This window comes from Balaenoptera physalus (genome assembly GCF_965194825.1).
Source record: "Balaenoptera physalus genome assembly, chromosome: 7".
NCBI lineage: Eukaryota > Metazoa > Chordata > Mammalia > Artiodactyla > Balaenopteridae > Balaenoptera > Balaenoptera physalus.
The window spans coordinates 68,121,042-68,145,865 of record NC_138886.1 but is presented as its reverse complement, the minus strand read 5'-3'; the positions used below and the strand labels follow the sequence as shown (position 1 = coordinate 68,145,865).

Sequence of the window (24,824 nt, the reverse complement as noted above, 5' to 3'; positions counted from 1 at the left end):
TCTGCCCATGCCATCCAGGAAGAGCACATGGGCTATGAGCAGATGGTAATCACTGCCCCTGCTGTCCCATCAGTGCACAGGCTGCTGCCACTGCCAAGAGATCGGGGAGCAGGTGCCAATAGCTACCCCAGCTGTCCCAGAGGTGTGAGGGCTGCCAGTGGCAGGAGACCCACGAGTGGGCACTGATTGCTGCCCCCACCATCTGAGCCCACACAGGTGGCTGCACCTGTATGCCCCATATTGAGGGGATAACAGCCAGCACATGCTGAAGAAAGAGGCACCAAGCATCCAAACTAAAAGTGGCCCCTCAGTTCTGGACAAGATGGCGGAATAGAAGGAATTGAGCTCACTCTCTCTCACGAAAACACCAAAATCACAACTAACTGCTGAACAACCACTGACAAAAAAGACTGGAACCTACCAAAAAAGATATTTTACATCCAAAGACAAAGTTGAAGGCACAAAGAGATGGTAGGAGGGGCACTTTCATGATATAATCAAATCCCATACACGCCGGGGTGGGGGAGGCAACCCACAAAATGGAAAATAATTACATTGCAGAGGTTCTCCCACAGGAGTGAGAGTCCTGAGCCCCACATCAAGCTCCCCAGCCTGAGGGTATGGCATCAGGAGGAAGAGCCCTAAAGCATTTGGCTTTGAAGGCCAGTGGGGCTTGACTGCAGGAGCTCCACAGGAGAGGGGGAAACAGAGACTCCACTCTTGGAGGGCACACATAAGATTTCACATGCACTGGGACCCAGCACAAAGCAGTGACTCCAAAGGAGCCTGGGTGAAACCTACTGGCGGTCTTGGAGTGTCACCTGGGGAGGCAGAGGTCGGCTGTGCCTCACTGTCGGGGCAAAAACACTGGTGGTGGAGGGCCCAGTGAATATCCACTGGTGTGAGCTCTCCTGGAGGTTGCCATTTTGGCACTGAGATCTGGCCCCACCCAACAGCCTGCAGGCTCCAGTGCTGGGACGCCTTAGGCCAAGCAACCAACAAGGTGGGAACACAGCCCCAACTATCAGCAGACATGGTGCCTAAAGTTGTCCTGAGCCACAGCCACCTCTAAACACACCCCTTGACACAACACTGCCCACTAGAGGGACAAGACCCAGCTCCACCCACCAGTGGGTAGGCACCAGTCCCTCCCACCAGGAAGCCTGCATAAGCCCCTGGACAAACCTCACCTACCAGGGGGCAGAAACCAGAAGCAAGAGGAACTACAACCCTGTAGCCTGCAAAAAGGAGACCACAAAAACGTAAAGTTAGACTAAATGAGATGGCAGAGAAATATGTTCCGGATGAAGGAACCAGATTAAAAACCCAGAACAACTAAGTGAAGTGGAGATAGGCAATCTACCTGAAAAAGCATTCAGAGTTATGATAGTAAAGATACCCAAGATCTTGGGAAATGAATGGAGGCACAGACTGAGAAGATACAAGATATGTTCAACAAAGAGCTAGAAGACTTAAGAATAAACAAACAGAGATGAACAATACAATAACTGAAATGAAAAGTACAATAGAAGGAATCAATAGCAGAATAAATGAGGCAGAACAAATAAGTGACCTGGAAAACAGAGTGGTGGAAACCACTGCATGGAACAGAATAAAGAAAAAGGAATGAAAGAAATAAGGACAGTCTCAGGGACCACAGACACAATGTTAAATGCAACAATGTTCATGTTATAGGGGTCCCAAAAAGAGAAGACAGAGAAAGGGCCTGAGAAAATATTTGAAGAGATTATAGCCGAAAACTTCCCTAACATGGGAAAGGAAACACTCAAGTCCAGGAAGCACAGAGAGTCCCATACAGGATAAACCCAAGGAGGAACACGCCAAGACACATATTAACCAAACTAACGAAGATTAAAGACAGAGAAAATATTAAAAGCAACAAGGGAAAAGCAACAAATAACATACAAGGGAATCTGCATAAGGATATCAGCTGATTTTTCAGAAGAAACTCTGCAGGCCAGAAAGGAGTGGCACCATATATTTGAAGTGATGAAAGGGGAGAACCTACAACCAAGAGTATTCTACCCAGCAAGGCCCTTATTCAGATTCGATGGAGAAATGAAACGCATTACAGACAAGCAAAAGCTAAGAGAACTCAGGACCACCAGACCAGCTTTACAACAAATGCTAAAGGAACTTCTCTAAGCAGAAAAAAAAGGACACAACTAGAAACGAGAAAATTACAAATGGGAAAGCTCACCAGTAAAGGCAAACATACAGTAGAGGTAGGAAATCATTTACAAACAAATATAATATCAAAACCAGCAATTGTGAGAAGAGGAAAGTACAAACACAGTATATTGGAAATGCATTTGAAATTAAGAGACCAGTAACTTAAAACAATCTTGTATAAGTATAAACTGCTATATCAAAACCTCATGGTAAACACAAACCAAAAATCTACAATAGATACACAGAAAAAAAGAAAAAAAAATCCAAAAGAAACACTAAAGATAGTCATCAGATCACAAGAGAAGAGAACAAAACAGGAAGGGAAGAAAAAAGACCTGCAAAAACAAAACCAAAACAATTAACATAATGGCAATATGAACATATTGATAATTACCTTAAATGTAAATGGATTAAATGTTCCAACCAAAAGACATAGACTGGCTGAATGGTTACAAAAACAATATCCACATACATGCTGTCTACAAGAGAGCCACTTCAGATCTAGGGACACATACAGACTGAAAGTGAGGGAATGGAAAAAGTTATTCCATGCAAATGGAAATCAAACGAAAGCAGGAGTAGCAATATTCATATCAGGCAAAATAGACTTTAAAATAAAGACTGTTACAAGAGACAAAAAAGGAGAAATGTCTTTTTGGATTCATCTTCTAAAGTAATAAAAATAAAAGGAAAAATAAACAAATGGGACCTAAATAAACTTAAAAGCTTTTGCAGAGCAAAGGAAACCATAAACAAAATGAAAAGACAGCCCAGAATGGGAGAAAATATCAATATTTGCAAATGATGCAACCGACAAGTGATTAATCTCTAAAATATACAAACAGCTCACACAGCTCTATATAAAAAGAAAACCCAATCAAAAAATGGGCAGAAGATATAAATAGACATTTCTCCAAAGAACACATACAAATGGCCCAAAAACCTATGAAAAGACGCTCAACATCGCTAATTATCAGAAAAATTCAAACCAAGACTACAATGAGGTGTCACCTCACACCAGTCAGAATGGTCATCATCAAAAAGTCTACAAACACTAAATGCTGGAGAGGGTGTGGAGAAAAGGAAACCTTCCTACAAGTTGGTGGGAATGTAAATTGGTATAGCCGCTACAGAGAACAATATGGAGGTTCCTAAAGAATTCCTAAAAAACTAAAAACAGAACTACCACATGATCCAACAATCCCACTCCTGGGCATGTATCTGGAGAAAACCATAATTTGAAAAGATACATGCACCCCAATGTTCATTGCAGCATTACTTACAATAGCCAAAACATGGAAGCAACCTAAATGTCCACTGACAGAGTAATGGATAAAGAAGACACAGTAGCTGGAGGGACCAATATGGTGGAGTAGAAGGATGTGCTCTCACTCCCTCTTGTGAGAACACCAGAATCACAACTAGCTGCTGGACAATCATCAACAGGAAGACACTGGAACTCACCAAACAAGATACCCCACATCCAAAGACAAAGGAGAAGCCACAATGAGATGGTAGGAGGGGTGCAATCACAGTAAAATCAAATCCCATAAATCCTGGGTGGGTGACTCACAGACTGGAGAACACTTATACCACAGAAGTCCACACACTGGAGTGAAGGTTGTGAGACCCACGTCAGGCTTCCCAACCTGGGGGTCCAGCAACGCAAGGAGGAATTCCAAGAGAATCAGACTTTGAAGGCAAGTGGGATTTGACTGCAGGACTTTGACAGGACTGGGGGAAACAGAGACTCCACACTTGGAGGGCACACACAAAGTAGTGTGCGCATCGGGACCCAGGGGAAGGAGCAGTGACCCCAGGGGAGACTGAACCAGACCTACCTGCTCATGTGGGAGGGTCTCCTAGAGAGGCGGGGGGTGGCTGTGGCTCACCGTGGGGACGAGGACACTGGCGGCAGAAGTTCTGGGAAGCACTCCTTGGCGTGAGCCCTCCCAGAGTCTGTCATTAGCTCCACCAAAGAGCCCAGGTAGGCTCCAGTGTTGGGTTGCCTCAGGCCAAACAACCAACAGGGAGGTAACCCAGCCCCACCTATCAGCAGTCAAGTGGATCAAAGTTTTACTGAGCTCTGCCCACCAGAGCAACAGTCAGCTCTACCCACCACCAGTCCCTCCCATCAGGAAACTTGCAGAAGCCTCTTAGATAGCCTCATCCACCAGAGGACAGACAGCAAAAGTAAGAAGAACTACAATCCTGCAGCCTGTGGAACAAAAACCACTTTCACAGAAAGACAGACAAGATAAAAAGGCAGAGGGCTATGTACCAGATGAAGGAACAAGATAAAACACCAGAAAAACAACTAAATGAAGTGGAGATAGGCAACCTTCCAGAAAAAGAAATCAGAATAATGATAGTGAAGATGATCCAGGACTTTGGGAAAATGAATGGAGGCAAAGATTGAGAAGATGCAAGAAATGTTTAACAAAGACCTAGAACAAATAAAGAGGAAACAAACAGAGATGAACAAAACAATAACTGAAACGAAAACTACACTAGAAGGAATCAATAGCAGAATAACTGAGGCAGAAGAACGGATAAGTGACCTCGAAGACAGAATGGTAGAATTCACTGCTGCAGAAAAGAATAAAGAAAAAAGAAAGAAGAGAAATGAAGACAGACTAAGAGACCACTGGGACAACATTAAACACATCAACATTCGCATTATAGGGGTCCCAGAAGGAGAAGAGAGAGAGAAAGGACCAGAGAATATATTTGAAGAGATTATAGTCAAAAATTTCCTTAACATGGGAAAGGAAATAGCCACCCAAGTCCAGGAAGCACAGCGAGTCCCATACAGGATAAACCCAAGGAGAAACACGCTGAGACACATAGTAATCAAACAGGTAAAAATTAAAGACAAAGAAATATTATTGAAAGCAGCAAGGGAAAAATGACAAATAACATACAAGGGAACTCCCATAAGGTTAACAGCTGATTTCTCAGCAGAAACTCTACAAGCCAGAAGGGAGTGGCATGATATACTTAAAGTGAAGAAAGGGAAGAACCTACAACCAAGATTACTCTACCAGGCAAGGATCTCACTCAGATTCGATGGAGAAATCAAAAGCTTTACAGACAAGCAAAAGCTAAGAGAATTCAGCACCACCAAACCAGCTCTACAACAAATGCTAAAGGAACTTCTCTAAGTGGGAATCACAAGAGAAGAAAAGGACCTACAAAAACAAACCCAAAACAATTGAGAAAATGGTCATAGGAACATACATATCGATAATTACCTTAAACGTGAATGGTTTAAATGCTCCAACCAAAAGACACAGGCTTGCTGAATGGATACAAAAACAAGACCCATATATATGCTGTCTACAAGAGACCCACTTCAGACCTAGGGACACATACAGACTGAAAGTGAGGGGATGGAAAAAGATATTCCATGCAAATGGAAATCAAAAGAAAGCTGGAGTAGCAATACTCATTTCAGATAAAATAGACTTTAAAATAAAGAATGTTACAAGAGACAAGGAAGGACACTCCATAATGATCAAGGGATCAATCCAAGAAGAAGATGTAACAATTATAAATATATATGCCCCCAACATAGGAGCACCTCAATACATAAGGCAACTGCTAACAGCTATAAAAGAGGAAATCGACAGTAACACAATAATAGTGGGGGACTTTAACACCTCACTTACACCAATGGGCAGATCATCCAAAATGAAAATAAATAAGGAAACAGAAGCTTTAAATGACACAATAGACCAGATAGATTTAATTGATATTTATAGGACATTCCATCCAAAAACAGCAGATTACACTTTCTTCTCAAGTATGCACGGAACATTCTCCAGGATAGATCATACCTTGGGTCACAAATCAAACCTCAGTAAATTTAAGAAAATTGAAATCATATCAAGCATCTTTTCTGACCACAACGCTGTGAGATTAGAAATGAATTACAGTGAAAAAAACGTAAAAAACACAAACACATGGATGCTAAACAATACGTTAGTAAATAACAAAGAGATCACTGAAGAAATCAAAGAGGAAATCAAAAACTACCTAGAGACAAATGACAATGAAAACAGGGTGATCCAAAACCTATGGGATGCAGCAAAAGCAGTTCTAAGAGGGAAGTTTATAGCTATACAAGCCTACCTCAAGAAATAAGAAAAATCTCAAGTAAACAATCTAACCTTACACCTAAAGGAACTAGAGAAAGAAGAACAAACAAAACCCAAAGTTAGCAGAAGGAAAGGAATCATGAAGATCAGAGCAGAAATAAATGAAATAGAAACAAAGAAAACAATAGCAAAGATCAATAAAACTAAAAGCTGGTTCTCTGAGAAGATAAACAAAATTGATAAACCATTAGCCAGACTCGTCAAGAAAAAGAGGGAGAGGACTAAAATCAGTAAAATTAGAAATGAAAAAGGAGAAGTTACAACAGACACTGCAGAAATAGAAAGCATCCTAAGAGACTACTACAAACAACTCTACGCCAATCAAATGGACATCCTGGAAGAAATGGACAAATTCTTAGAAAGGTATAACCTTCCAAGACTGAACCAGGAAGAAATAGAAAATATGAACAGACCAATCACAAGCAATGAAATTGAAACTGTGATTAAAAATCTTCCAACAAACAAAAGTCCAGGACCAGATGGCTTCCCAGGTGAATTCTATCAAACATTTAGAGAAGAGCTAACACCCATCCTTCTCAAACTCTTCCCAAAAATGGCAGAGGAAGGAACACTCGCAAACTCATTCTATGAGGCCACAATCACCCTGATACCAACACCAGACAACGAGACTACAAAAGAAGAAAATTACAGACCAATATCACTGATGAATATAGATGCAAAAATCCTCAACAAAATACTAGCAAACAGAATCCAACAACACATTAAAAGGATCATACACCATGACTAAGTGGGATTTATCCCAGGAATGCAAGGATTCTTCAATATATGCAAATCAATCAATGTGATACACCATATTAACAAACTGAAGAATAAAAACCATATGATCATCTCAATAGATGCAGAAAAAGTTTTTGACAAAATTCAACACCCATTTATGATAAAAACTCTCCAGAAAGTGGGCCTAGAGGGAACCTACCTCAACATAATAAAGGCCATATACGACAAACCCACAGCAAACATCATTCTCAATGGTGAAAAACTGAAAGCATTTCCTCTAAGATCAGGAACGAGACAAGGATGCCCACTCTCGCCACTATTATTCAACAAAGTATTGGAAGTCCTAGCCCCGGCAATAAGAGAAGAAAAAGAAATAAAAGGAATACAAATTGGAAAAGAAGATGTAAAACTGTCACTGTTTGCAGATGACATGATACTATACATAGAGAATCCTAAAACTGCCACCAGAAAACTACTAGAGCTAATCAATGAATCTGGTAAAGTTGCAGGATACAAAATCAATGCACAGAAATCTCTTGCATTCCTATATAGTAATGATGAAAAATCTGAAAGAGAAATTAAGGAAACACTCCCATTTACCATTGCAACAAAAAGAATAAAATACCTAGGAATAAACCTACCTAGGGAGACAAAAGACCTGTATGGAGAAAACTATAAGACACTGATGAAAGAAATGAAAGATGATACCAACAGATGGAGAGATATACCATGTTCTTGGATTGGAATAATCAATAGTGTGAAAATGACTATACTACCCAAAGCAATCTACAGATTCAATGCAATCCTTATCAAATTACCAATGGCATTTTTTACAGAACTAGAACAAAAAATCTTAAAATTTGTATGGACACACAAAAGACCCTGAATAGCCAAAGCAGTCTTGAGGGAAAAAAAAGGAGCTGGAGGAATCAGACTCCCTGACTTCAGACTATACTACAAAGCTACAGTAATCAAGACAATATGGTACTGGCACAAAAACAGAAACATAGATTAATGGAACAAGATAGAAAGCCCAGAGATAAACCCACGCACCTATGGTCAACTAATCTATGACAAAGGAGGCAAGGATATACAATGGAGAAAAGACAATCTCTTCAATAAGTGGTGCTGGAAAAACTGGACAGCTACATGTAAAAGAATGAAATTAGAACATTCCCTAACACCATACACAAAAATAAACTCAAAATGGATTAGAGACCTAAATGTAAGACCAGACACTACAAAACTCTTAGAGGAAAACATAGGAAGAACATTCTTTGACATAAATCACAGCATGATCTTTTTGATCCACCTCCTAGAGTAATGGAAATAAAAACAAAAATAAACAAATGGGACCTAATGAAACTTCAAAGCTTTTGCACAGCAAAGGAAACCATAAACAAGACGAAAAGACAACCCTCAGAATGGGAGAAAATATTTGCAAATGAATCAACGGACAAAGGATTAATATCCAAAATATATAAACAGCTCATGCAGCTTAATATTAAAAAAACAAACAACCCAATCCAAAAATGGGCAGAAGACCTAAATAGACATTTCTCCAAAGAAGAAATGCAGATGGCCAAGAAGCACATGAAATGCTCCTCAACATCACTAATTATTAGAGAAATGCAAATCAAAACTACAATGAGGTATCACCTCATACCAGTTAGAATGGGCATCATCAGAAAATCTACAAATAGCAAATGCTGGAGAGGGTGTGGAGAAAAGGGAACCCTCTTGCACTGTTGGTGGGAATGTAAATTGATACAGTCACTATGGAGAACAGTATGGAAGTTCCTTAAAAAATTAAAAATAGAATTACCATATGATCCAGCAATCCCACTACTGGGCATATACCCAGAGTAAACCATAATTCAAAAAGACGCATGTACCCCAATGTTCATTGCAGCACTATTTACAATAGCCAGGTCATGGAAGCAACCTAAATGCCCATCGACAGAGAAGTGGATAAAGAAGTTGTGGTACATATATACAATGGAATATTACTCAGCCATAAAAAGGAACAAAATTGGGCCATTTGTTGAGACATGGATGGATCTAGAGACTGTCATACAGAGTGAAGTAAGTCAGAAAGAGGAAAACAAATATTGTATATTAACGCATGTATGTGGAATCTAGAAAAATGGTACAGATGAACTGGTTTGCAGGGCAGAAGTTGAAACACAGATGTAGAGAACAAACGTATGGACACCAAGGGGGGGAAAGCCGCAGGGCGATGGGGATGGTGGTGTGATGAATTGGGTGATTGGGATTGACATGTATACACTGATGTGTATAAAATTGATGACTAACAAGAACCTGCTGTATAAAAACAAAATAAAATAAAATTAAAAAATTTTAAAAAAAGACATGGTACATATATACAATGGAATATTACTCAGCCATAAAAAACAATGAAATAATGCCATTTACAGTAACATGATTGACCTAGAGATTATCATACTAAGTGAAGTAAGTCAGACAGAGAAAGACAAATATCATAGGATATCACTTGCATGTGGAATCTTAAAAGAAAAGGTCCAAATGAACTTATTTACAAAATAGAAACAGACTCACAGACTTCAAAAACAAACTTATGGTTATCAAAGGGGAAACATGAGGGCGGGGAAGCATAAATTAGGTGTTTGGGATTAATATACACACACTATTATATATAAAATAGATAATCAACAAGGACCTATTATATATCACTGGGAACTCTACTCAATATTGTGTAATAACCTGCATGGGAAAAGAATTTGAAAAAGAATGGATATATGTATATGTATAACTGAATCCCTTTGAGGTACACCAGAAACTAACACAATATTGTAAATCAACTATACTCCAATATAAAATAAATTAAATTTAAAAAATTGAAAAAAATAGAGAAAAAACTGGATTGTACTTTAAAGTCTTCAGAGACTCACTGTTGCGTGAGAGGCAGTCTATTCTAGGAAGTGTGCATGTGCATTCACTCCCAAGGAGAATGAGAAGACTCGTTGAAGGTGACCGGGAAACTGGGCAATTTTGGAAACCAGGACTGCAGGAGGCAGGTTTGGAAATGACCCAAGAACTCCGGGGAGGATGCAAAAATGGCAAATAGCCCTGAGATTATGATTGCAGCGATTGTCAGAGTCTTCCTGGAGTACTGCTCAGATATGGATTCTGGGTTACATTCAGGACTGAGCAGCAAAAGTGCATGATAATTAATGATGCCTGCAGGGGGCATGGGCATGAGAAGTGGTGCCTCCGTGGCAGGTGTTCAGACTCCATCCCTCAATAGCTGAGTGGCCTTAGGTGAGTTACTTAGTCTCTCTGTGCCTTGGTTTTCTACTTCTACGGTTGCTGAGAGCAATAAGCACATTAATGCTTGTAAAACTGTATGAATGATTCCTTAGCACAGCATGCAGCTTGAATAAATGTTAGCTATCATCAGCATTATCCCTGCTATGATACATGGAGAAAATGCTCTGAGGAGCAGCATTGGGAACTTCTGATAAACCAAGAAAACACAAAGAAAGGACAAGTTTAAAGAAAGAAAGAGGAAAAAACAGGAAAAAGGAGAGAGAACAAATCTTTTAGTGAGAAGGAACTCAAGTGCTTCTATTTTGAAGAACTGTGAGGGTTTCAGGCTAAACAAGGAAGAAATTATTTAAACACTCCAGCTTCTCCTGAAACTGCTATCAGTCTCCGGACAGACAGAGCTTCAAGTCACACCAAGGCTGGTCTTGTTGGAGTCCCCAGAAAGTATCTACTTCCAGAGAAGCTGTGAAACAACGCATGCCAGGCTGACTTGCTGGTGCCCCTATGACTCTGTTCAAGAAAACTATAATGAGATCCACAGGAGACCCAAATCTTAATTCAAGAGAAAAGTGAATAATATAGTGACGCCCACTAATTAAAATATTTGAGTATACAGCAATAAGGTGTTATAAATTTCACATACTTTCACTACCTAAAACTAAGCAAATTGTATTTAATCCAGATTTAATCCGTGGATAATGCCTTGTAATCAATGAGAATGTCAAAGCAACACCTTAAGAAATGCTAGCCTCTGCTTACACTGCAATTATCACAGGTCTTTCAGAAGGGCCACTGGAGTGAAATCTGTGAAGACTCCCTGAAATGAGAATTCCCAGTTGACGAACTGAAGAACTCGAGTCAAATAATGTTTAAGGAACCACAATCAGTATGAACCTATGAAAACATGTCTTATGAACCTATGAAAACTTTTCTAAAAATACCAACAACATCTTGTACATTTGAAATCAGTAATGATGGGTCCTGACTATTAATGGCCAGTTACTATCCCTTGCTGGCCAGAAACTTTTCAGGATGTGGCTACCTGGCAATTTCAACAAGAGTTGCTTTGTTACAGATAATAGTCATATTAAAATGCATGATATTTTCTTTAGCCTGGTTCTCCTTCCAAGTGCCTTTCACATTTTATAGCTCAGGAATTTTTAACTCCTTCCTGTCCTGCTGTCTCTCTTGCAAGGTCTCCTTCACTCCCACTTCCTGCCTCCTGAATCAGTGTTTGACCTTTTAGTCAACTCTACACCCTTTCTCCTCACCAGTCCTCTGATACCTTTCCCCGTCATCTGTAATTTTTCCTAGATTTTATTGCAAAAGCTGTCCTTCTTTGCCATCTAGTCTTCTAGTCTCCCAAAGATAAAGGAAGTAAATGATAGAATTTGCAAATGTTAGAATTTCAAGTAAGGGGAGTTTAGAGCTGGTAGTGGTGGGTGGAGATTGCTGTACTTTATTTGTATGTAAGAGATTCATAGAACTTTTAGATCTAAAAAAAGACCCAAGTGTGCATCTTTTTAAACCCCTCTGTTTACAGTAGGACACAGGTTTATAGTTCTAAATCTGCTCTAAGTTTTGTAATGAGGCAAATACTTTCCCTAAAATCTTACCTATCCTATTGTTACAATAATACTCCTTTACTACTCCTTTTTAGGAGTAGTAAAAAATTAAATATTTCTCTCCCATCCAAATCATTACATGGTTTTAGTGTAATCTAATAAAATAAATTATTACACTTTAGTAACACTCTTGACTATACTGGGAAATGAGGTGTAATACATGAGCAGAGGATATAGAAAATGGATGATTTAACCAGAGGGCACTGGTATGTGGTCTGCTATGTGCAGACCACTGACATGTTTGGTCTGGAAAGAATTTTTTAAAAATTTGAATTAGTTGGGCTCAGTAAAAAAGTGGAGAGATTAAAAACAAAAGGCATGTGTGTGTGCATGCATGTGTGTGTGTGTGCATGCATGTGTGTGTTTTGGTTTGGCTTGTATGGAAAAATTGGAAGGTCTACCAACATTAGATTTGTGTTTTCCTTTGACATTAGTAAGATGAAAATGAGCTGTGCCCTTCAGACAGGGTGTGGTCAGCAGAATAATGCGCCCCGCACCCCCCCAAAAGCTGTCCACATTCTAATACTTGGAATCTGTGACTATGTTATATTACATGACAAAAGGGAATTAAAGTTGCAATTTCCTGCAATTAAGGTTGCTAATGAACTGACCTTAAGATAGGGAGATTATCCTAGATTATTTAGGTGGGCCAGTCTAATCACTTGAGTTCTTAAAATTAAAAGAGGGAGACTGAAGAGTTTGTCAGAGAGAGGCAACATGAGAAAGACTCAACCCCCAACTGCTAGCTTTGAAGATGGAGGAAGAGGGCCAAGGGCTAAGGAATGCAGCAGCCTCTAGAACCTGGGAATGACACTCAGTTAAAACAGGCACCACAGTCGTAGGTCACAATGACCTAAATTCTGCCAACAATCCAAATGAACAGGGAAAGCATTTTCTCCTGGAGTCTACAGAAAGGAGTGTACCCAATTGACACCTTGATTTTATCCTAGTGAGACTGTACTGGACTTCTGACCTACAGAACTGTAAGATAATATATTGGTGCTGTTTTAGGACTCTAAGCTTGTGGTAATTTGTTAGGGCAGCAATAAAAAACTAATACACAGGCCATATACACTGTCTTTATCACCAAAGTTACTATTCCAACAAAGAAGATATATAAACAACTAATAAGCACGTGAAAACATCGTCAGTCGCTAGGGAAATGGAAATTAAAATCACAATGAATTATCACTTTACATCCATGAGGATGGCTGTAATTAAAAAAAATAGACAGTAACAAGCATTGGTGAGGATGTGGAGAAACTGGAATCCTCATACACTGCTGATGGAAATATAAAATGGGGCAGGTACTTTGGAACACAGTTGACAGTTTCTTAAAAAGTTAAACACACATGTGCCACACAATCCAGCAATTCCACTTTTAGGTAGATATACCCAAGAGAAATGAAAACATGTCCACACAAAAACTTGCACATGAATGGTCACTGCAGCATTATTCATGACAGCCAAAAACTGGAAACAACCCACATGTCCATCAACTGACAAATGGAAGATGTGGTATATTCATACCATGGAATATTATTCCACCATGAAAAGGAATGCAGCATACATGCCACAAAATGCGTGAATCCTGAACGTATTATGCTAAGTCAGTAACAAAGGACCATGCATTACTCTATTTATCTGAAGTGTCTAGAATAGGCAGATCTATGAAGACAGAGTATATTAGTAGTTACCTAGGGCTGGAGGAAATGGGGGGATTGGGGAGTGATGGCTAAGAGGTGTGGAGTTTATTTGGGGATAATGAAAATGTTCTAAAATTGAGTGTGGTGATGGATGCACAACTCTGAGTGTACTAAAAGCCACTGAATTGTATACTTTAAATGGTTGACTTGTATAGTATGTGAATTATACCTCCATGGAGTTTTTCAGCAAATGGTTTGCTGTGATGGTTACACAACTTAAAAAATTTGCTAAAATATCACTGAATTGAACACTTACAATGGGTGAATATTATGGGATGTAAATTATACCTCAATAAAGCTGATAAAACAGTTTTAACCAAATTTAACCTTTTCTTGATGAGTCAGGGTCTACACTGTGACTACTAATTAATTACCTTGCACGAAAAAATGAGAAGGACTTGGTATTTCTCCACCTTTGTGATTCTGTTTAGTCGGTGTGCCTTTGGTATCAATATTGCAGGGCCCTTAGGATCTAAGGAAGTGGGTAGGGCTTAGACTGCCCTTTCTTGCACATCCCCAGGCTGCATGGCTTCCTTCTCCTCCCTTGGTTCAATCACCATTCCCTAAAGATATTTTTGCCAATGCCAGCATGTCAGGTTACTCAGGTTACTGCCATTACCTCTTCTGATTATTCAATTGAAGTTGACAACTCCCCAGGACACTAAGGCAGCAAGTGGTGCTGACCTAACTTCTTTTGCATGTTCCACTGCAGAGTCCTAGACGAGGGACCCCATACCCAGTACAGCTGCATGATGTTGCAGCCTCTCCTAGAAACAACCAACCAAGGATATGGCACCCACTACCTGTCCAACCACCCAACCGTCCCTCATTCCATTGGACAGATGTGGGAATTGCTTTTTCAGGATGTGAGATGGGTTAGCCTAGATCATTTGTACTTCCTTGTTTGTTTCCTCTAGTCTACTGGGGAGCAGAGTAAGTTGGATTCTCCTGCTATACTCTCATCCATTCTACCTGAATTCTCTAAAAGCTAGGCCTCTTTAGTGGGCATGCTACACGTCTATACATATTGAGGAAAACTTAAGGAACTTGGTTACCTGGTATTGTATTAGGTAATGAAGTCCCTTGATGGCAGCTTGAATCAGTCAATGGCCATTACCCTGTTGCTCACAGCACCACCAGGAAGACAGCCAAACTTGTGTGCCTTTCCTTCTGATCTAGTGCACTGGGGCAAACCTTCCTTTGTTGGTCTTTGCCACTGGTGACAAACCCTTCTCTGAGCCTAACTCTCTATGAAGCAAAATCCTCCTCTGGTCAACAATGGCTGGATGAAAAATTCAGAAATGCCACTTTGAAATGACTTACATTATGAAAAGCTTACAAAACTGCTTGTCTTTTATTGCAGCTACTAAATCATGAGGAGGGGGCCAAGAAAGAAGAATTAAAAAAAAACAACAACTGCCTTTTATTTTTATTTTCCCAGTGAGGTTTCTGTGATCTCTTTATTAGACACAATATGTGTCAGCTATTCAACTCATAAAAACGCAGAAAAACATGCCAGGAAAGGAGGAATATTTTCTGTCTCTCTTTTCCTGTGAAAACTTTGGATGAGGTCATCTGTGTTCTCTCCGTTCAATGAAAGATACGCTAAACCCTCAGCCCCCATCTTCTTCTCATTTTCCATTGATGATGTCAAGCAGGCCTTACAGTATCTCCTTCGTGATCTTATAAAATCAATGACAACCAAAAACGTTTCCCTTATGGCTATGACCTCATCAATGGCTTACACCTGGACAAGCCTCATCTGCACTGGTAAGTAAAGCTCCCCTCCACTGATCCAGACTGAAGCAATTTACCAGGAAACTACTGCTTTCCTTCAAAACGCTGCCTACACCATTCAGATCTGGAAGCCTTCTGAGCAACTCTGGCTGAGTGCTGAATCTGACTAGTCAAGATGGCTCTCCAATCTTAATGCCTGTCTTTGCACACACCAGAAACTCTTCTTTACCTGTGTTTATACCCGCACACAAAGTAATCAAGTTCTTCAACATGTTAGGCACGTGACATTTTGGTGACATTCTTATCCTCCTCCCTAGCCCCTGCTACCCTCCCCTCTCATTTACCTTCTGAGCAGTGAAACAGGCATCCAATTAAGTCAGTTTAGGACAGAAGGGAATTTTGTGCCACTGGGTCTACATGGCTGTGAGTTTCCAGAACCAGGGTAGTAGGTAGGGAGACATAAGCCATCTCCATGCCGAGACATACTCGCAAAGTACTCTCAAACCTTTGGGACTTAAAACATAAAATCAACACATACTGATGAGTCTGGAGAGAAGCAAAGGGCTCTAAAGACAATATCTTACAGGCTCAAACAGGGCAGAGCAAGGAAGGTTTGGTGTGTCTAAAACTAAATGGTGTTTATATGTTTAAGCAAAAACTGTGTAGAGAGTACCAATGGACCTACAATGAACCTGAGAAGCAGAATTGACAACACACTCAACTCAGAGGATGGGGCAACTCAACAGGAGAGATCCAATTATGGGCCAGGGAGGGTTCACCAGACCTCCCTTCCTCTGGCTCATGTGAAATGTTCCTCGTGTAGCCACCTCCCTTGCTCTGGACCCAGGCACTCCAACTGCTTTTCAGATAGCTAATTCAGCTTCCCCCTTGACATTGAGACGCTGAGACATTAGAGTGAGGTGCTCTACAAAGGGTTTGTGAGCATTCTGGTCTCGGAAAAGGAATCTCCCCTACTGTAAAAATAACCTGGCTTTTGTTTTATCCTCACAATAATAATAAGAGCTAACGAGTATTGAGTGCTTGCTACATGCTAGGCATACTTATAAGCATTTTACATGATGAAGGCATTTAATCTCCACAAGAAGCATCTGAGTCAAACACTATTATTATCACCATAGGACAAATAAAGAAACTGAGTCAGAGAGTGTGAAGAAGCTGCTCAGGGTTATGTAGCTTGGACGTGACAGAGTCAGGATTCAAATCCAGACCATGAGGCTCCAGAGCCTGCAGGCTTAACTGCCATGCTATGCCTGCTCTTGTGAATAACTATGAATAAATTTCCCTGCATCTGGTTGATTCAGGTGGATAGGCAAGGCCAAAATCCACACATTTCTTATAAAATCATGGGGATACCTGAGTGCTTGAGCCTCAAGAAAAATCTTGTTTTTCCTTTTGGCCTACATTTATATTGAAGTCAAGGTAAAAAAACCAAAAAAAAAAAAAAAAAAAAAAACCCAGAAAAAGCTGTACAATGTCTTTAAAAGCACAGAAGCACTGAGATTTACCACGAGGATTTGATCACAAGTGAGCTGAATCAGCTCCTAAGTCCGTACTTGAAAATATTCAGTGTGAAGACTTCCAGTGGAAAATACGTGGAAGCAAAGTTGGGCTAATGTTTTACACATTTTAAAATTGTTTTCAGGATGCGTTTCATTTTAGGAGAGCTAGAGAAAGAAAACGAAACATTTATTGAGTGTGAACTATGTGCCTGGCATTGGGCTAAGGGCTTTTTCACACGTGCAATCTTATTTAACCTCACAACAATCCTGTAAAATAGGATTAATTTCACTCTTACAGCTGAGAGCAAAGACTCAGTGAGGTTATACACTTTGTTCAAGGTCACACGGTTAAAGAACAGTATAACTGGTAATAAGATTTAGAAATGCGCCACATCTATCCCCTGCAAACCGCCGCCCCGCACCCATTTACGTTATATTTAGGTTGTATCTTACACGCCTATGCGGGGTACCTTTGAAGGAAACTGTAACTGTCTCTGCATTCGAGGTAGTCACGCATGCATCTATTGCCTTCACTAGTCTGTAAGCGTCACGAATCACAAAACTCGGGTCTAACTTGTTGCTCTTCGTCAGTAATACTTGGCAGAGGGTGTGAGTCACTTAAAACTGTGAGTGCAGACGTTGACACCAGGCTAGACGATAATCCCAGGTAAAGACACAAATACAGTCTGAAAGCAGCGTATCCATTTTGGGCCTTACCTTTCAGAGGGACTGTTTGACAGATCTGCTAGCAGACCTGAACAAACCCCACCAATGAAGCCCATGGACGCAGCTTCCTAAGCCCTGGGTGTGGTGTGCGTGAACTACTTCATCACTCAGCTCCTTTTCTCCCTTTCCCCCGGTGCCTCTCTGGCTGCTCTCTTTCTTCCCTGGCTTTGAATATTTTGGCAGCCTCCAATAGCTCCTCTTCAAAGAGCTGAAGACAAGCCTGATGTTACAATTGCTTTGCTTAATTCCAGACAGGTTTCCGTGAATCGTATTAAATTCAGGTGAACAAAGGGTATTTAGTCTGTGACAGAGCTGAACCGTATCTGGATAAATATAAACAAGAGAGTTAATCCTGTAAGAGCCACTACTTGCCAGCAGTTGGAAGGGTGTCAGCAGTGCCCTGGCCAAGGCAGATGGGAGGGGGTAAGGCAGAAGAGAATTAACCAGACGGGTGCCGAGCATCTGGACTCTGTATAACCAAGAGTGGCATAAAGATTGTGACTGGAATACATTAGGAGCAAAGCAAATGTTCTATTCACACACACAAAAGAATAGGCATTATTATCAGTCTGTAATCCACCCCAGGGCCCCTTAGCTCGCCTTATTCTTTGTTGACTTTCATCCTCTCTGCAAAGCGTCCCACTGAAGGTCCCTTCCCAGATCAGCCTTAGGTCATGGGGTAGATATACTGTTGCTAAACAGATATGCAAGGGAGTAGCATGTGTGACTGGAAAACAGCGTGACAACATAATCCCGATGTGGACGGATGAGGTCAGTGTGGGGTGATGTCGGCTTTTCTAGCATCTACTGAATCATCTGATGGGAGCGGCAATGGAAAAGAATAAATACAAACACATGCAACACACCGCCACAAAGGCTGCATGGCCCAGATCTGAGGAAAGGGAGCCCGGAATGGTAGCATCAGTGGGGAGAAGGAGGAACAATGATCTGGGGATTAGGAGACCTCAGTTCCCTTTTTCCCTGCCACCAGCTGAGAAGCTATGTGACCTCAGGTTGCCTGGCCTCTGAGAACTGAGGGCTCTGGTCTAGCTGGTATCTAAGGTCTCTTTCAGTTTCAAAGGCAAGGATCCGTCCTATGTAAGAGAGGTTTTGTAAGAGTACCTTACTACGAGACCACAACCTTGGGAGGCATGGTACTCCGAATCGCAATTTTCTGAAGCTGCTATGTGTAGAATGGTTTGCCTAACCTCTATGGATAAAGGTGAAGTGTAGGCAGGTGTATTAGACCAAGAGGTTGAAATAAACAGTCACAGAGAAGAACACTTGTGCTGCAACCCACAGCCACAGAATTCCAACTACCCAGGTCTTAAAGTCTTCTTTGCAACACGTGGACGGAGGAGAAATGAAAAGATCATTCAATGATCTTAGGTCATGATTAATGTTCCCCAACAGGCTACTTACTTGTATACGTCTCCTTTGCTCATGTTCGCTCTGCCTGGAGTATTTCCTGCATCTCTGTTTATCAAAATTCTACTCCAAGTCTAAGACCTCTCAGGTAGAGTGAAACTGCACCCTCTTTGGTTATCAGCACTTATTTCATTCTATCTCATATTGCACTTTATCTCCATTTGATTACAATTACAGATTATAAACTTCCGGAGGCAGGGTATGGATCTCATTTATGTCTGTGTCCCTGGGCCTGCTTGGCACATTGTAGGCACCGGTCAACGGTTTCTGAATTGAACAGGGATTTCCACGTTACCTGCTAATGTGACGGCAATAGAGACAGAGTCATATCCCAAGGCATTTGTGGCATTACAAGTGTAGAAACCCACATCAGCTTCCACGGGTGCCAGGATCTGTAAGGAATCATCTGGCTGTAGAAGAATCCTGGAGCAACAGAAAAGAAATGTAGGCCTGGTCAGGTCGGTTGACTCCTTTTTGGCATTGGATATTGGTAAAGCTGGAAGGAACCTCAGGGGTAGTCAGAACCCTGTTTTAACAACAGGCACAAACCAGCCACAGTGACACTCAGGAAACCAGCCTCTCTTGCCACTTTGATGGGTGTGATTCTGTTAGCAAGCCCAAATAAGGAGCTTTTGGATTGCTTACGCAGTTTGTTGATTACTTGGACTAAATGCTAACAGTTGGAGCAGGCAGCATATGTGTGCTGAAAACACATAACACACACACCGGGGGTGAGAGGAGATGCTAGAACGAATACTGCAGATGGATCTGGGGAAGGCTTCTTCAGGAAAAGGCCAAGTTATAAAGGAGGAGTGGGGCTTGGCTGGATGGTGGGAAGTAGGCAGAGCTTCCAGATACAGAGAAAGGCATCTGTTAAGGCTTGGAGGTGGGAGAGAGGCAGCCAAATTGAATACTGACGAGAGGATCTGGATGCACACATTGGAAGGAAGTTGTATGTGTAACTGTATCTCAATTCTATTGCCTTCATTAGTCTGTAAATATCATTGGGCACAGAAATTAGACCTTATTTATTGTTTTATTTCCCACAGTGCTTGGCAGAGGGCTCTTTGTAGAGAAGGTGCCAGCAGAATGAAGGTAAAGCCTGCCCTTCAGGGTTATGGTAGAGAAAATTCCAGAATAATCACCACATAGTTCAGATACTTTACCTGAAAAGAATTTTAAGAATCAAATTGTGAGTACCTTCCATGAGCCTCAGAATCCACTCCCCTCTCAGTCTACTATTTTTTTCTTTTCTAGATTCATGCCATTTCTAATAACTACCTGTGACATGATGGCAATTAAGCGGATTAATGTCTACTGATGACTTGAAGCTGATGTCCTGATGAGGCTGACGATGACTGGAGTGTGTATGTGGAGGCGGGAACCCAGAAGGGTTTGGGGGAGGACTGGATGGGAACTTCAGAGATCCAGTGCCGGACCTGGCAGGGCCTTAGGTCAATAAATCATTCAATAGCACAGAAATGATTTAGCGGTGGCTTTGGGGTTCCTGCAGTCAGTCATTTCCATCTTTGTGATTATTTCCACCTCTCTGATTTCCAAAGGCTCCAAGAACTGTTCACCTAATATCATGTTAACATCCATCCAGAGGAAGAAAGCAGGTAAGGGTTCGTTTTTCAGGAAAGGGAAAAAAAGTCATGAAAAGGTCAGGGAACTCACAAGACATAGTGGTGAAATTAAGACTAGGAGTCACATCTCCCGTCCCAGCAGCAGTCTCCCACTATACAATTCTTTTTCTTTACTATGTCTCTTGCTGGGTCCCCTCCAGACTCTATGGTATTTGCAATTTGGTGCCGCCTCTAGTCAGCTCTTAATTATTCTGAGGTGGGTGACCAGTCTGCCAATGAATCAGGCTTCCTCAGCTCTGCTTTTGGCCTTGGACCTGTTGCTTTGCTTTTTCTTGCCTCCTCTTGGAGGAAAGGCAGGAGAGAGAAAAAGCAAGGCTTACATTAATCATTCTTCAATTTGCCTATGTATGGGCAGTTCGGATAAAAATAGGGAAGGAAATAGAAAATCTCAGCTAAAGGGAAGTTTCTGGATGGTTTGTGTTTGATTCAGTGCCATTCCAGACCATCACCGCTATTACAGGGACAGTCTGGCTTCTGTGGCACTGAACTAGAGCTGAAACTTTGTGGGGGATGACAGAGAGGCTACGAGACATTGTGATAGAACTCATCCACCCATTCATTCACTCATTCACCCATGTTAGGTGTTTTCTCTCAAAGTCAACAATTACATACTAACTGCTTAGTTTATTTCAAAGAGCTAATAAGAGAAAGATGATTATAATTTGCTTATCTTTAGTAAGCCATACAATATTTTAAGTAATAATATCACTGTTGTTTTGTAGGAATCTTAATAGATGCATCATAGTATCATTGCTAAATCTTTTCAGGTGTTCAGGCTGTTTTAGATTAAAAAAATGAAACATTGACTTAATGATTTAAATCTTTATGATGTCCCAGGAACATGGATGCCTCCAAAAGAGTTTCCAAACGGGAATATTGAAAGCAGGCTTAACCAAATTTCATTAGAACTGACAATTTACGATGACTCAACTTAGTGTAAGATCATTAATCAGCTTTACCGTCCTCAAAAGGCAGGGATTAAGATTTGCTAAATTCCTAAGTCTGTTGGCATAGTTCCTTCCCTATCAGAGCCCTATCAGAAGGGGTTCTTGAAGTGAACATTTAGAGCACAAGACTAGAAGACAGGTCTTCGAATTTGATTTTGTTTCTAAGTTTTACCATTAGGCAAATCCCTTCTTTCTACATTTCAGCTTATCACATTCTAAACCCCAGTTGAAGTATGTTTTCTTATCCAGCAGAAGGAACAGTTAAAATGAGGTATATAAGGAAGCTGCAGACCACCTTTTGGTATTTCCAATGACCCTTCTGTTGGTAATGTTGGACACCCTGAATGAAGAATTAAATGTGAGGAAGGACAGGGGATGAAAAGGTTGTGAGGAAGAAAGGGAGAGGGGCTCACGATACTGGCCAATATGCCCCTGCCAGACAATTTATTAGCTCTCTATATTCAGATCATTTTTTCTTCCCGTAAAACTACTGCACCTGCCTGATCTCATGCAGGGAGTTGTAAATCCCACTCCCACACTGGGACCGACACATGTAACTTTTTTTAGGTGGTGGTTAGCTTTTATAGCTGCATTAGTTCCTCCAGGCACCGGTGCTACTGAGTGAGCCTTGATGCTTCCTGCCCGTATGAAGCCTGGAAAAGAATTCCCACAAAGTTGGTGAAGAGAAGGGGGAGCTCCATCACACTGGGCGCAAAGCCACGAGGGTCTGAACTAAGATGGGAATAATGGGAATGGAAAAAAAAGGAATCTAGATCTCAAAATTTAGCATTCATGTATTCTTCTATTCCATAAAATATATACAAAGATAAAGAAGCTAAAATATTTGCCTTCATAAAACAGTCTTAAATATTGTCTTAAGATAAAGTCTACATGGGACAAAATCTGAATTTCTCATTTATTGTGTATACTTATAAATTGTTTCTAGTCATAATACTGAACTCTTCAGCTCAAGGAGGTACATAATTATTTGGTGTGTGAGTAGGGATTTGAAATAGGGTTTCTTGTTCCAGTACTTTTTTCCAATCTCTCATGTCTTTAATATGCCCATAAAATTGGTAGATGGGAGTTTGGAGGCTGCCACTAGGGGAAGAAATACTTCTGGAGAGGGTTCCCATGCAGGACTCTCTAGCAAACATGACAAGGCAAAGGAAAGGGCTTGCTGGAGACTGAGGTTTGCTTTAGTCTCTCTATCTAGCCTGGCATCTAGGGAGAGAGATTCCTGGGGTAAAAAACATTTTCTTTGTATTTCAGGCATCAACTCTATTAATTTTTTTTTAACTCTATTAATTTAACTTAATTTGTTGGTAGCTGACTTCTGTCAGCTTGAATTTAGGTTTCAAATTTGACAGGCCTGTTTTAGAATGCACAGGCACAGAAACATAGTGCTGCTTTCCAAACAAAACCAGAAAGATTTCTCAGGGTTGTTTTGGAATTTATGGAATTAGAGGATGAGGGGACGTGGATTGGGGCATAATTAAGACATACATAGCAAATGGTACTGTGGTCATATTAGGTATATTAATACTCTCTGCTTTTCTCCCATACAATCCGTTTTGGTTTACTGGGCTAAAACTTACTGCTTTATTTCTTTGGTCATTATTTTTAGCTAGAAAATGAAAGAACAGTTTTGCTTTTCTCGTGGCCTTTACTTGTAAGCTTCTTTGTGACAGCTTGTCTTCTCAAGCATTCTACAAATTAAGGACAACTTGAGAGAATACAGGTAATTGTTTTAGTTACACAAGTGAAGCCCATGTTGTCCAAACGAGTAGGATATGGACAAAGTGCTCGTGGGCCAGTCCTACCAAGCACAAGCTCCTTGTGGTGGAATTCTCTCCTCTGCATTTGCAATGCATAGTCAGAAAGTACTCTCATTTGAAAAGGAGGCTGCTCTGGGTGTCTAGAGGAAAGGCTCTAGCAATCCTGTGTGTGGGGTGGCATCATGATGCCTTCTAAATCCTTGGCTCAACGGTGACACCACTGTCTTGTACAGGCCCACCTCTCAAAGTCATATCCACAACCAACCATGTGAAACTGCGGTAGAGGAGAAGCCTTCCCGACTTCAGTCAAGAGACATAGACTTGCGTGGTGTTCTTGGGCAAGCCTTTCAGCTCTGCGAGCTTCTAAGTTCCTTCTGCAAATTGAGGATAACACCTCAGAGAGTTCTTGTGAGGATCAAATAAAGGAGTGAGCTTACTGTTTCTGAGGACCTATTTCTAAGAAACAGTTTCTTACTGTATTCTAAGTAAAAAAGTATCAGCTTAAGCATCAGATACATCTAGTAAATTAGTAATTTTTGATGGTACAGGTGTGGGTAACCTACATGACCATCTTGAAAGTCCTCCTTGGAATTTCCAGTTGTCAGAGGAAAATTTCAAGCTCTGGACCCAGAAATACCCATTTGTTACATCGGCCATGATGTACCATCTCAGGCCTCTCACCTTAACAAATCATTCTTAAACCCATTTTAGGTCTCAACACACGACTAGAACCTAGAAATTATAGGTACATCCTTTCTTTTTAGAACAGTGTCTTCCTCATCTTTTCAAACTTATCTGTCCCACATCCCATCACAAACCTGTCTTTCCATTCAAGATGGCCTCTTTGACTCTCCTTGTCATTAGTTTTGGACAGAGTTCATGTTCTTCCTCCTCCTATTCATCCTTCCAAATTCTCCCCATCCCTTAAGAGTAAGTTCAAGTTCAACCTCCTGTTACCACAGTCCACAAGAATCCCTTCCTTTCCTGATCTTCCAGAGTTGTCTTAAATTGTACTACAAAGCCCTTTCCATTCTACAACATCTCATTCCTTCAGTTAGATTGTAAACGAATACTTCAAGGGCTGGGACTCCTACTTCTTTTATAGTTCTCTCTTCAGTATTCAGTATAGTGCTGGCATGCTGAATAAATACTTAACAGAGACTTATTTAGTGACCTTCAAAGCAATGGAGCTGAAGATGATCATTTTGACAATATAGCACAGTGGATAAGAGCACAGACTCCAGAGTCATGGTGACTGGGTCCCAACCCGAGCTGTACCACGTAGTAGCTTTGTAACCTTGGACCAGTAAT

At 40.9% G+C, this 24,824-nt stretch overlaps 1 protein-coding gene across 3 annotated transcripts in view; it reads right to left on the bottom strand.

The window, feature by feature from the left end:
• ADAMTSL1 (ADAMTS like 1) overlaps positions 1-24,824 on the bottom strand; it is a 473,568-nt gene that overhangs the window by 122,779 nt on the left and 325,965 nt on the right. For all 3 annotated transcript variants that reach the window (XM_082467989.1, XM_082467990.1, XM_082467991.1), the window contains one exon: positions 19,438-19,565. In XM_082467989.1, the coding sequence (XP_082324115.1) occupies positions 19,438-19,565 (128 nt within the window). The remainder of the gene's footprint in view (positions 1-19,437; positions 19,566-24,824) is intronic.